The sequence below is a fragment of the Oratosquilla oratoria genome, chromosome 21 (assembly GCF_046742065.1).
Source record: "Oratosquilla oratoria isolate Oo_2021 chromosome 21, ASM4674206v1, whole genome shotgun sequence".
NCBI lineage: Eukaryota > Metazoa > Arthropoda > Malacostraca > Stomatopoda > Squillidae > Oratosquilla > Oratosquilla oratoria.
In genome coordinates, this window is record NC_134797.1 from 43877265 (window position 1) to 43891907 (window position 14643).

At 37.8% G+C, this 14643-nt stretch overlaps 2 protein-coding genes across 2 annotated transcripts; both read right to left on the bottom strand.

The window, feature by feature from the left end:
* Positions 1–2940: 2940 nt before the first annotated feature.
* On the bottom strand, positions 2941–4285 carry LOC143037140 (cuticle protein 21-like). The gene is made up of 3 exons (XM_076205257.1): positions 4274–4285; positions 3475–3552; positions 2941–3365 (listed from the first exon to the last, which is right to left on the bottom strand). Exons 1-3 carry the CDS (start codon positions 4283–4285, stop codon positions 3048–3050), a joined length of 408 nt encoding a protein of 135 aa, XP_076061372.1. The 3' UTR covers positions 2941–3047.
* A 6910-nt stretch (positions 4286–11195) lies between these two features.
* LOC143037141 (uncharacterized) lies at positions 11196–11815 on the bottom strand. The gene is made up of 2 exons (XM_076205258.1): positions 11672–11815; positions 11196–11556 (listed from the first exon to the last, which is right to left on the bottom strand). Exons 1-2 carry the CDS (start codon positions 11813–11815, stop codon positions 11239–11241), a joined length of 462 nt encoding a protein of 153 aa, XP_076061373.1. The 3' UTR covers positions 11196–11238.
* Between the last annotated feature and the right edge of the window lie 2828 nt (positions 11816–14643).

Sequence of the window (14643 nt, forward strand, 5' to 3'; positions counted from 1 at the left end):
CTTCGTCAAGGATGCGTTATGTCGCCCTGGCTGTTCAACTTATACATGGGTGGGGTGGTGCGAGAGGTAAATGCAAGGGTAGTGGGCAAGGGATTGGAGATGGTTAAAGAAAATGGAGAAAAGTGGGAGGTGAGCCAGCTGTTGTTTGCTGACGACACTGCGCTTGTGGCAGGATCGGAGGAGGGATTGAGGAAGTTGGTGGCAGAGTTTGGGAGAGTATGTGATAGAAGAAAGCTAAAGATAAATGTGGGTAAAAGTAAGGTGATGAGATGTACAAGGGGTGAAAGTGGCAGTAGACTGGAAGTGAGCATTAAGGGAGAGCGACTGGAGGAAGTGGATAGTTTTAGATACTTAGGTGCAAATGTGGCAGGGAAAGGTGGAGTGAAGGTGGAGGTAGAATGTAGATTGAGAGAAGCGAGTAAATGCCTTGGTGGATTAAAGAGTGTAATGAGGAATAGACATTTGGGAATGGATACTAAGAGGAGACTGTATGAAGGAGTGATTGTGCCAACAGAACTGTATGGGGCAGAAACATGGAACATAAGAGAAGAAGAGAGAAGGAGTTTGAATGTGTTTGAGATGAGGTGTCTGAGAAGTATGATGGGGGTTACTAGGCTGGATAGAGTGAGAAATGAGGAGGTGAGGAGGAGAACAGGGGTGGAAAAGGAGCTGGGAGATAGGGTTGATGAAAGAGTATTAGGATGGTTTGGACACATGGAAAGAATGAGTGAAGAAAGACTAGTAAAAGAGGTATGGAAGGCAGATGTGGAGGGAGTAAACATGAAGGGACGTCCTAGGATGAGGTGGATGGATGGGGTGAAGGGGGCTTTGGGGAAGAGGGGAATGTCTGTTGAGGAAGGACGGGAGAGGACAGAAGACAGGGGTGAATGGAGAATGGTTGTATATGGATGATGTTGTGATTGCATGAGGTGGAATGTGTGGGGTGGGGGTGGGGGTGAGGTAGTATGTGTGAACAAAATTTGACGCAGCTCGAAGGGATTTCTCCCCGTCCTCTCATTTTATGCAATGGGGGGACAGAGAGGGGGGGGGTCGCCGATTAAATGAAGCAGCCTTCCTTTGGATGTGCTGTGTCTTGCGACACTGCTTCTGACCCAAGGCAGTGGACAAGGTGCAAGGATGACCCGTCATCCAAGAGGTGCTAAGATAAGAGGGAGGGTGGAGGGATGTGGAGCGTATTCAGGGATGGAATGGGTGGAAATGATTTCATGCCTTTCCCTTTTTTGCTACCTCCCTTGTAAGAGGGAAAAAGCCTTGGTATATATATGTATGTATGTATTATTATTATTACTATTATTATCATTACTATTATTATTATTATTATTACTATTATCATTACTATTATTATCATTATTACTACTATTATTATGATGATGATTATTATTATCATTATTATTATTATTATCTTTATTAATATTATTATTATTATTATTATTATTATTATTATTATTATTATTATTATTATTATTATTATTATTATTATTATTATTATTATTATTATTATTATTATTATTATTATTATTATTATTATTATTATTATTATTATTGATATTATTTATTTATTTATTTATTTTCTTCCTATCTATTCGTTTATTTATTTTCTTTCTATTTATTCATTCATTTGTTTATTTATTTATTTTTTATTATCATTATTATTATTTTTTTTTTTTTTGCTGATTCCTGATGAAGATACATCTATGTACAGAACTGTAGCGCTGTTTAGGGGCGCCATTTTGTAGGTGGTTTTTCAGTCGTCATAAAGATAACGTATTTGTCATCCCAATGCATGAATAACAAGGCTCACATGTATGTGTGCGCTTATATACGTTTATATGTGTTTATGCATGTATGTATGTATGTATGCATGTATATATGAAGTACGTAGGTATGTATATGATTCACCATGGTGTTGGTTCACGTGTTGGACTCGTGATCAACAGTTATTAACCTCCCGGATGAGAGCTCAAAGCTCGTATGACTGATCTATGGGTAATAATGTGACCTTACACACCCGCAACTCCCCGCCCACGATAATTGGAGTAACAACCCGCACCGCAGCGATACTCAAATTATTTCAGTATGCATGCATGTATGTATGCATGTATGTATGTATGTATGTATGTATGTATGTATGTATGTATGTATGTATGTATGTATGTATGTATGTATGGATGGATGTATATATGTATGTATGTATGTATGTATGTATGTATGTATGTATGTATGTATGTATGTATGTATGTATGTATAAATATGTGTATGTATGTGTGTGATTATGTATGTGTAGTATGTATATGAATGTATAAATGGACTTGTACACAATATTTTTATATAAGAGTAAAGGATAAGGAAACTATTATTGAATAATTTGGTCCATGATAGCGGGATGAGAAATGAAGAAAGTAATACTTTTTAAACAAATCATTGTCTAGTTAGATCTTAAGAATTTGAATATTGTATATCTATTTGTCTCTGGTAGAAATTTGACCCATTGCTTGATTCAGACACTGGGAGAATTACTTACACATTTCTCTTGGTTTTATCTATGAGTAAAAAGTTAAAAAAAAAAATTATTTATCTTTAAGTTACATAGAGGACTATCCTGTTTGTTATCATTTCCTTTCAGAAGCTTGAAAGGTTGCGCCAAATCCATTCAAGCCTCTACTTGGAGCTTGACAAAAAGATCAAGATGTTTTATATTGTTTTCTTATGATTTTAGGCCTGATATATGGTGCAGAAATGCACAAAGGTACAGTTTCAAGCCAGTAAATAGTAGCTTGTCACTGCATTTCTTCACTCCTCCAATGTTTCATATTAATACTTGATTGACCATTCGCAGACAAGTTGCTACTGTTAGTATGTACCTAATTTTCGTCAAAATAAATGATATGTCTAAAATATTTTTTTATTATTTGTGAAATATATACATAAATAGGAAAGAAAGAATTATTTTAGGATGAAAGTACACAAGAACGCTCGTGCAAAAAAGGCTTGTTTCATCAAAATAGATGAGTGATGGAGGTCGTTCTTTAGGGAGTTTCGTAGAGAGTCTGAGGAGGAGAAGGAGGAGGAGGAGGAGGAGATGTGTAGATTGTCTCCTCGCTCGATTCGGGCTCGGGGTAGTGGGCCTCACCCTCGTAGGTGACCTCAGCGACGAAGCCGGAGCCGCCGTCGACGTAGTAGGTGACCTTCTGCAGGCGACCGTCGGGGAGCTGCACGTAGTGGGAGCCCTCGGTACGCTCGTCGTCACGGACCTCCTGCTGGCCGAAGTCGTTGCCAGACTCCTCGTCCTTCACTGCCCATGTGAACTCATACTTGGCGGGTTCGTAGTCCTCCTCGGACGATTCCTGTAATCCAGAAGTAGATTAGCTAGGGAAGGGTGCTTTGAGGATGTTACACTTGATTCCCATCAAAGATCACAGAGATCCATGGTGTGGATGCTTTGAAAGGACTTACCTGTTGTGGGGCGCTGTAGGAGTAGCCAGGATCGTCGTCAGCGACGGCGAGGGCCACCAGGGCAAGGAAGATCAAGATCTGCAATGCAGCAAAGCGACTCAGCAAGAACTCATTTATCAGAGCTCGTAAAAGGACAAACCAGATTCCTCTCCTAGATGTTTATAGACACTTATCCTACATTGCCCTGTATTGTGTATTGAATGAATAAATTTCAGGGGACGTAAGTGACATTCCTAAGCACCTAAGTTATACAGGGTTTTTTATTCATTTGAAATTAATCATGAATAAAAAAAAATGCAAATTTCCATCTTTTGTTATCTATTCATTCTACTCTCCTTAAATATCTACTCTATGGTTCCACTTCTTTGGTGTAATATTGTCCTCGAGAACAGAATCGCTGTATATTTCCAACGGTATTCCAAAATGCCTTACTGTCTGAAAATATTCTAAAAATGAAACCTGAAGCAACTTATTGATTAATCTCTGATGCAAGTAAGGTCATCATATTAAGACAACATGGCAGGACTCGTAGTAATGGATTCAAATTGGAGAATTTTAGATTTAAAAGGGAAGTAGGCAACATAGTAGTTAATGAATAGAACAGACTTTAACAATGTAGTGAGCACGGAAACAATCGGTTGTTTTAAGATATGAAATAAATCTATTATGTGTTAAGGGACATAGAACTGCCTGGTACAGGCCTTATGGTCTCTTGCGCTCTCCTCCATTCCTAGGTTCTCAGGTTTTTATACTAAAAGAAACAAGCACCATTTTACAATTCCAAAGAGAAGGGACTTACCTTGGTGTTCATGACGGTGGTTGAGTTGTATCTGATACAAAACACTTGCCTCTAGTCCTCTTTTATATTCCACAATGACCACTTCTCTCTGAGCCCCGGCTTAAACCGGAGTCCTTGGCATCTGAAAATATTAGCCCTTTGTTGAAGGTCAGAGTTGCATTATCCTGTGTGGTCATCAGAGAGAGAGAAAAAAAAAAAAAATAGGGACAACGCAGACCTCATTAATATATCTTCGTGCCTTGCAATATTATCCAAACGGATAGAATTGTATATATATATATATGTATATATATATATATATATATATGTATATATATACATACATATATATATATATATATATATATATATATATGTGTGTGTGTGTGTGTGTGTGTGTGTGTGTATATATAATCATATACATATTCATACATATATGTATATATGTATATATATATATATTCATATAAATATATATATAGATATACATATATATATATATATATATATATTTATATATATATATATATGTATATATATATATATACACTATATATATATATATATATATATATATATATATATATATATATATATATATATATATATATATATATATTATCAAGCTATATACATCGTTAGTTCGTCCACATTTGGAATATGCTGTTTCCGTATGGTCACCGAATCTCAATAAAGACATTGACAGATTGGTAAAAGTACAACGGCGAGCCACAAAACTGATTCCAGATATCAAAAATAAATCATACAAAAATCGACGAAAACATATTAATCTGTTTTCCCTAAAAAAAGCGTAGACTCAGAGGTGACTTGATACAGGTTTTTAAGATTCTAAAGGGAATTGACAACATCAAAAGTGACAAAATTTTCACACTGAATGAGAATCAGACAAGAAACAATGGTCTCAAACTGTCCCGAAATAGCTTTAATTTGGAAGTGGGTAGAAACAACTTCGCCAACCGTGTAGTTAATGAATGGAATAAAATTCCTGCAGAGGCAGTGCAATGCAGTTTAGTCCGAAGCTTTAAGAATCATTTAGATAAACACCTAAGCAAGATACTGTAATAATTACCATTTATTTTATTTGTTTATTTGTTTTGTTATCATTTGTCTGTTTATTATTATTTGCTTGATTCTCATTTATTATTAGTTATATGTCAATTAATCATTATTTGCTATTTACCTGTTTGTTTAATATTTAACTATGCCTATGCATTTATTTATATATTTTGTTTATTATTTACATTATTATAGCTTTTATTTATTCATATATCTATTTATCATTATTATAATTTTTTCGCATCCAACCTAGATATGGACCAAAAGGTCTCTTTTCGGCATGCTCCGCCTTTGAAATCCTTTGTAATATGTATATATTTATATCATATATTTGTTTATACACAATATGCGCGTATATATATTACCTTACACTCTTATCGGGGTCCCGTATCCACTTGAAAGTTGTCAACCATGAAGCTCCATTTCTGTCTGCACATGGCTCTTCTTAACAAGATGTCGTTTGTTATTTCTTCTCCTGCAGATGCCCTTAACCTGTCTACATATTTTCTTCATGGTCTTCCTCTTGCCCTCTTTCCTTCTATTTTTCCCGTTGGGCACGTATATTCTAATTGTTTTTTTGTTTTGTTTTCTCATGACGTGTCCTACAAAGTGTAACTGTCTTTTCCTGGTAGATGCTATTATTTCCCTTTAACAATAAAGTAAACATGAACACAAGAAAAAGATATGTAAAATGTTACATTTGGTCAGTATCATTATATGGATGTGAAACTTGGACAATCAGAAGACAAATGCAGTACAGAATAAAAACAGTAGAAATGTGGATTTGGAGAAGGATGCTGAAAATTTCATGGACAGAATTTAAAGCAAACGAAGAAATACTGCATCGTATATATATATATATATATATATACATATACATATATATATGTATATATACATATATATATATATATATGTATATACATATACTATTATATGTGTATATATATATATATATATATATATATATATATATATATATATGTATATACATGAAGGTGGAAAAAGAAGTCACGGGTCTAGTTCCGAGTTCCTGAGTTTATTCCTGACCGGTTTCGCTCTATGCTTCTTCAGAGGAATGTGACTCTGGAGTGAAGCTGGCGGTATACATAGTCTGAGTAAGACCGCGTTCCCTCCTTGGAGGTGGGTTACGTTTGGTTGTACAATGGTTTTTAATACAATGAACAATAGTGATAATAAAGTATACAATAAATTGTTGTGATGTTTGTTGTTTCCACCTTCATCAACTTGTCACAATGTACCAACATGTATATACATATGAAAAAATACTAATGGTGCAGTGATTCAGTGTGGAACTACTAAGTTTAATTGGAAGTGAATCGAGGGCTTGATTAATTTGTAATAACAATCAATTTTCTCCTGCAATCTATCATCAGTCATTGGGAGGAACCATCATGAAAATGAAGTTGTACTGACCCCTTTCATCCTGTCCTCTATGTTATCCCTGGGAAGCTTCCAGGCCGTTCCCCGATCTATACGCACCGTCTTAAAAAAAAAAAAAAAAAAAAAAAAAAAAAAAAAAAAAAAAAAAAAAAAAAAAAAAAAAAAAAAAAAAAAAAAAAAAAAAAAAAAACCTACGTTCTGCATTGGGTTAGCCTTGGACAACAAGCGTCAGAATGATTTTTAAAACTTAGACTTTAGACATTACATAATAAGTTACTGGGATTGAAACTACGAATAATTCTTACCATGTAGATCATTACCGACTGTCTAATGCAGCGTTTCTCAACCTTTTTACCCTTGCGTAACCTTTAAAATAAATTTCATGTCTTAAGGAACCTGTGCAAAAAAAAAAAAAAAAAAAAAAAACATACCATATCTTTCTCATTTTATTTTCATCATAATAATAGGTTAGATAGGATGATATCTATATTACATTATGACAATAACCAATAATATGACGTGCGTGTTTAATTATATTACGTATATAAGATTAGATAAAAAATCAAAAGTGTATTAGCTTATCTCAATTGTTCTCGCGGAACCCTTAGGGACCTTTTGCGGAACCCTTATGTTCCGGGGAACCCAGCTTGAGAAACGCTGGTCTAACGATATATTCACAATTGGTGAATATCTCCACCTTCTGGTCGCAGACATTAACCTGTCGTTCAGTTTTGTCCAAAATAACCCCAAGTGTTTCAATCCCAGTTTTAACAATAGCTACCAAAGTCCTACAAGCCACACCTTCTCTTATAGTAAATCAAGAGCCAATGTTAGTATATCCGTGAGCTCTACAAGTGTGCTAGGAAATTCTAGAACTTTGATCTATGCATTCACTAATAAAGTTCAGTAACACTAATGATAAAGATATTCCTGTTTTATACTGTGATGCACCGGAAAGATGCTGATATACTCACAACAAGCACGCCTCAAAGATTTTTCATTGACTACAGAACGAAAATGAGACTGATAATTTAATTAATGTTTGTGGCTTAAGATGATGAATTAAAAGTGTTTCTACCAACTGAATGTATCCCTTTTGAAATGAATTCAGACTGCGCATTGCTTTTGCTTAAATTTGACTTTCGTTTGACGAAGATATGAAGAGCCGAAATTTGTTCAAGCGATCGCATGTTTTTGCTAGAGGTATACGAACAACGTCCTTACCGGGTGTATTGAGTATGAGTGTGTCTATTGTTTATGAAGTTCTATAGATCACCTTTTATCTTCCAGACTGCTCACCTGCTCACCATCCTTCCGTTAGGACATTATTGTCCTGTCGATACGATGCACATCCACACTGCTCTGTCTATGTAGATCTGCGACTGCTCAACCTCCACCAGTGAAGTGTTCCCTCTCTTGAGCGCTTACCATCTCGTCCTCCTGGATTTGAATGATCAAAGAATTATCAGTTCCAAATCTCAGTATCCGTTGGCCGTTCCTGATCTTTTACCAGTGTCCTTCCTATTCCGAGGCATCGTATGAGATCTTAAAGCAATTTTTGTTTTTCTCCACTGGCTTGGGACCGGCAGCCTGCACTACAACAGGTTGACTGGTTGGGTAACTTCCGTACTGGGGAGGTGAAACTACACTCTCAATCTGTAGGGACCGTTGCAATCTATCAAACGGCTGCAAACACTCTACAAAGGCTACCTGTCGCATCCCCGGCAAACATGAACAACTTTCTGCTGTCAAAGACTTAATGCGTTCCCCGTCTTCAGGCTACCAATAGACATCCTAACTTCAGACAGTGTTCGGGAAAGGGCACTTGGACATCATGTGCGATAAACTCCAAACTCCCAAGACGATTTTTTCCTGAAGGCTTGAAGCACCCTATCCACTTTTATCTTGTCTCAACTACATCTGTTCTTATGTAATAAACTGCATCACAAATAGTCCATTCACCGTGTTGATTATGGTCGCAGACACTAAAGCACACTCCAAGAGGAAGAGTAAAGGTGAGAAGCGTACGCCAGGAGGCACTGAGTAGCCCTGCTATCTGCTTTAGGGACTGTTGGGGCAGGTAACTAACAGTCACTTGCTGAGAATCGGAGAGGAAGGCGGGATTCGAACCCAGAACTAAGCAAATGTGAGACCAATACGCTTCCGATTACGTTACCAGCTCACATCTAGTATACTCTAAGTTGGGTGAGAATTACTTTCGACGATTTAAAACTATACTTCTTCTACTATGACTCCAATATAGCTCTCTTGATCAGCTCGCAAACTGGCTTCTGGTGTGTCAGTTCCTTATGCAGGAACTTAAAGTTAGTCAGGCGTGTTGTATGATTCTCATTGGTAAGACCATGTCTTCCCTGATATATCCCTTGGATTCGGTTTAATTTCAAGCCCATCCCTCTGCTTCGTCAGATTTCCACTTGAAAATATCTCACAGTTTTCAAATTCCTCATGAGCAGCTAACTGTTCGAAATACTCACGACTTGCTGTCTCGTTCCGAAGGTTCTCCAAGATCAAGTTCAGAGAATTAGGTCTTGGAAGTCTCGTGAATTTGAGGCGCTACATCTTTATTGTCATGACTAATCTGTAGATTGATTCAAAGGGATTTTCACTACTGAACATCCCGCAGTTCTGCAAGGTTTACCAGCGGGTGTTCTCTCATTGCTTGGTCAGTGATAAGATATCGGGACTAACAATGTAACTCATACATATAGAACTGTAAACTAACAACCCTTATCTTTCTGGATCATGTACAGTCATGGAACGTTAGGCTGTTGCTGCTCACAATTCCAGGACCACGTATACCCATACATACCTCGGAACAAGTTTTGTCGGTGCCTGTGATGGCGTTTGAATCACCCTGCTGTACAGCCAGAGGATCATATAGGGGTGCTCTATGTATTACCTACCAAAACATTTGAATCAGGTACGGAATAATTCCTTGTCATCAAGACAGTTCGACTGGACCATGCACTGCAATAAAAAAGGTCGCTTATGGAGTGTCTGTCCCATGAATACGACTCTCATCGGTTGGATTTACGGGCACTATCAAGTGAACTTTTTTTTTTTCGTTTAGGAATGTCCCTGTGGGGCTACAAGGAGAAGGATGCCTAGTCCCACTCCCCATCTCTTTCTTCTCGCCTATTACGATCCAAGTGGAAATACTTGGTGGCAGTATTCTTTCCCCCCACCACAGGGATGACCCGTCATCCAGGAGGTGCTAAGATAAGAGGGAGGGTGGAGGGGTGTGGAGTGTATTCAGGGATGGAATGGGTGGGAATGATTTTATGCCTTTTCCTTTTTGGCTACCCTCCTTGTAAGGGGGAAAAAGCCTTGGTATATGTACTGTATGTATGTATGTATCAAGTGAACGAAAGGATTTCTGGAAGTGGTCCTGGTTACACTCTAGAGACGCTTTTCATCGGCTTGACTACCTTCGGGCGTCGCGCCTCAGAGAGTACCACCAATTCCACACCAAAACACAGCCCACCCAACAGCGCGGGTATCAAATCAACCCTGAGAAGAAAGAAGGTCTGGCTGGTAGCCCATGGATCCAGCCTCAAGTTCCCAATGCTGGATGTATAGCGCTTTAACGTTGCCATAATAACTCCAAAGATGCAACTCCGGGACTCCTGACTTAACACCGAGATATGAAGATTTTAAGGAGCATTCAATCAGATCCTTCATAACAAGGAATACACCCAATTTGACACAAGTCCTTTACATTTTGGAGTCCAGCTATTGGGAGGTCGAGTTGGGAGGTCAGTTTTTCATTACTGGTATTGTTCTGTATGATACCAGGTATCCCAGTTCTAAATCATTACGCTTTAATATTTTTAGCCTGACTTTGGTCACCACTCCGGTCCTCAGCTACATCAGCGCTTCTATCCTTGGAGACTATATCATACCAAAGAGGTTAAGTTATATAAATGGGAAAGGAAATATCAAAAAAAGGACAGAAGAAAGGAGGGGTAGTAGAAGTTAAAAATGATAGATCAGAGAGATGGCAAGGGGAACACTACTTGCAATTACAAAATTAGCCTACCCCAATTTTTATATCAATTATTTTATCTAATTTGTTAAGTTCTATATGAGTTTATCATTGATCATCCATCCATTATTAAATTTTTGTGATGATTGTTTTTAGTATTTGGCATCAGTTTACTAACTCCCAATGTACTTTATCCAAATCACCCTTACCTTCAAATGCCATCCCATATTTGTATTCTTAAACATTGCTGCAGTAAATAAAGGTAGATTATTGACTACAAACATGTGCCAACATCTTATGATAAAGTTATGATAAACAATGTCATTTAAGAGTATATATTTTTCATTTCGAAAACATATACAAAAGCAAAATAATAACAACAGAACTTTGGTTACATATCACCACACGTGAGTGCTTATGCGGGCGGTTTGCTCGGGTGAGCGAGGGTGTGTTTGTGGTTTAGTTCTATAAGGGTGTAGGTTTGGGTCGAAGTCGTGGCTTATGGTGCTTCGTAGAGGCCTGAAGGAACCTCAGGAGTGGTGTATTCGTAACCTTCCTCTTCCTCCTGTGACCCAGAGTCAGGGTAACGGGCCTCGCCCTCGTAGGTGACGTCCGCGATGAAGCCCGATTTTCCGTGGACGCGATAGGTGACCTTCTGGAGGCGGTCGTCAGGAAGATGCACGTAGAAGGAACCGTCGGTCTGTTCACCGCTCCGGGCTTCATGCTGACCGAAGTCGTTGCCGGAGTCGTCGTCCTTCACGGCCCAAGAGAACTCGTACTTGGCCTTTCCGTAGCCCTCTTCGTTCTCGTCTGAGTCCTGTAACCCAGAAACGAAATGAATGACCTAAGACGAAATTGTTTAACAGGTTGAATGGTTGTGTACCATATCGATAGCATTCCATTCTTTGAACATACATATTCGTGAACTTCACCTGCTGGGGAGCGTTGTAGTTGTATCCAGGGCTGTTGTTGTCGTCGTCGTCGTCGTCGTCATCGGCAACGACCAGGACTGCCATGAGGAGGAATACCAAGACCTTTGCAGTGAAACGAAGAAAACTGTGATTACGCAGGTGCATTTAGTGTCTAATCTTTAAGCACAGAGGTAAGAAAAAGACCCTTATGCCTAATGTTTCTTCCCGACGTGATGCTTGACCATTCGAGCAACGATAAAGAAGCTCAGCTCCAGTGCACACTTGATGGAAACCCCACAGAGTCCAAGGTGCTTACGATAGCCACTATCTGGGCTCGCAGATCTTTCTTGATAGGAAATCCTTAGACTCCGAAAAGCTTGTGGGAGTCTTTGTCTTGACTTGTATGTTTTTATCTCAAAGACTCAGTCCTCTCCAAAGGTCTGCCTCCCCTCAGTGATGGCAAAGAAAGCTGGGAGAATTGTCCCAGAAAGGATGGGATCTATGCCTCTCTGTCAGCAGCGGTATCGTATACAATTTCTATAGTTACCCCCTAACCACTCCTCCTGCCATAACCAAACAAAATCCTCTAATCTACTATAGATTCTAGAAGTAAAAGAACCAATAAATACACAAAATGACTCAATGGTTGACATGGTGCATATTATCAGACAAGATCGACAGCTTACCTTAGGGTTCATGTCGGCGTTGGAATGGATTGTGTTGTCTGACATATTCCACCACGTCTCTTTTATACTCGGCCCCAGTCACCGATTGACCCTTCAAAAATCGAAAGCTCTGTAATGCCTGCGGGCACGTGTTCGTGAAAGCAGACCAGTGACACAAACAACAATTTACCGGCACATTGTCACGTACTGTCACGTCTGGAGATGAAGCATCAACCCTAAGGTATTAAAGATGGTGCAGGGTAGATGACAATGCTTGTCGTGTACGGGGTAGCTTCCAGGGATGTGGATGGTCCTATGCGAAGGAGTAAAAGAATATATCAGGGTTGTAGTTTATGGGATGACGGGTTTTTAGTTTACCATAGGCTTTGGTCACGATGAATGGTTTTGTATTAGATATAGTTTCTTGTAGACTTTAGCCAGAATTTTTTTTTATTAGAACACATTTGGAATAAGTCATTTCCGCATGGTCCCCAAATCTCATTAAAGGCATTAACATTTTGGAAAGGGTACAGTGCCGAGTCACAAATCTGATGCCAAATGTCAGGAACAAATTATAAGAAAAACGCCTAAATTTTTAATTTGAATTATTTCCCTAAAATAAATAAATAAATAATAATGAAATCAAATGAATAAATAGATAAATAAATAGGCTTAGAGCAGACTTGATACATGTCTTCAATGTTTCATAGGGATAGTATTAAAAGTGAAAGTGAAAATATCATCACACTAAATACTAACTAGTCGTATATATAATGGTCTCAAGCTGTTAGAGAATGGGTTTAATCTGGAAATAGATAGAAACAACTTCAACCGAATAGTCAACGAGAGGAATTCACTTTCCTCATCAGTAATTCTGAATTTTCAAAACTTATTTGAAAAACAAAAACTAAACAAAAAAAATTGTATTGCCCATCAGTCGGTTGTTTCATTCGTCTATTTTCTTTGAATACATGGGTTATCTTTACTTCTTTATTTGTTGTTTATCTGTTTTGTTTGTCCTGTTTGAGTCCGACCCTAAATAAACAAAGATGTCTCCTGTCAACACGTTTTGCTACTGTAATTCATTGTAAGCTATTGACCCTTTGTGTGTAGTAGCAAAATCATTAATCAAAGTGGTCTTAATACTTTTTCTGTTGGTGACATCCCCCTAAGCTAGAATGAAATATGTAGGGTACATCATCGTATCTAAAGGTATAATGTAACAGGAGTTGGATGTTTACATCTCCAAAATCAATTTCATTTTATTTATCTATTTATCTATTGTGGTGCTAACTTTAAGGATCTCGAACTTCTAAGCTCTCTTCAGCAGGAATTCGTCACTTAGTCGAAGAAAATAAAATAACACGATGAGAGGAAAAAAAGACAGAAAGAAAAAAAAACAGAGGGAAGGACCGAAAGAAAGAAAATACAAAGAATGAAAGGAAAATAAATGAAGGAGGGAAAGACAGAAAGACAGACAGGAAGAAAGAAAGAAAGAGGGAAGGGCAGATATTAAGAAAGAAAGAAAGAAAGAAAGAAAGAAAGGAAAGAAAGAGGGAAGGACAGAGAGAAAGAAAGAAAGAAAGAAAGAAAGAAAAAAGGAAGGAGGGAATGACAGAAAGACATACAGGAATAGAGAAAGAAAAAGGGAAAGACAGAGAGAAAGAAAGAAAGAAAGACAGAAAGGCAGAAAGATAGACAGGAAAAAAGAAAGAGAGGGGGAAGAGCAGAGACAAAGAAAGGAAGAAACAAAGAAAGAAAGAAAAAGAACGAACGAAAGAAAGAAAGAAAGAACGAAAAAAGAAAGAAAAAGAAGGAAGGAGGGACAGACAGAAAGACAGACAGGAAGAAAGAAAGAAAAAGGGAAGGACAGAGAGAGAGAGAGAGAGAGAGAGAGAGAGAAGAGAGAAAAAAAAGAAGGAAGGAGGGAAAGACAGACAGAGAGGATGAAAGAGCAGAGATTAAGAAAGAAAGAAAGGAAGAAAGAAAGAAAGAAAGAAAGAAAAAGAAGAAAAAAAGAAGGAAAAAGAAGGAGGGAAAGACGGAAAGACAGACAGGAAGAAAGAAAGAGGGAAAGGCAGAGATTAAAAATGAATGAAAGAAAGAAAGAAAGAAAGAAAGAAAGAAAGATAAAAGAAGGAAAGAAAGATAAAAGAAGGAAGTAGGGAAGAGCACAGAGAAAGAAAGAAAGAAAGAAAGAAAGAAAGAAAGAAAATAAAAAGAAAGAAAAACGAAAAAAGAAGGAGGGAAAAACAGAAAGACAGACAGGAAGAAAGAAAGAAGGGAGGGGAGATATTAAGAAAGAAAGAAAGAAAGAAAGAAAAATAA

Bases quoted from the DNA above. Each gene is read 5' to 3' on its own strand.
- LOC143037140 (XM_076205257.1), bottom strand. The intron at 3,366-3,474 runs GTAAGTCCTTTC...TCTGGATTACAG, and splicing joins CCTACAGCGCCCCACAACAG to GAATCGTCCGAGGAGGACTA.
- LOC143037141 (XM_076205258.1), bottom strand. From the start codon at position 11,815: ATGCACCTGCGTAATCACAGTTTTCTTCGTTTCACTGCAAAGGTCTTG. The intron at 11,557-11,671 runs GTGAAGTTCACG...TCTGGGTTACAG, and splicing joins ACTACAACGCTCCCCAGCAG to GACTCAGACGAGAACGAAGA.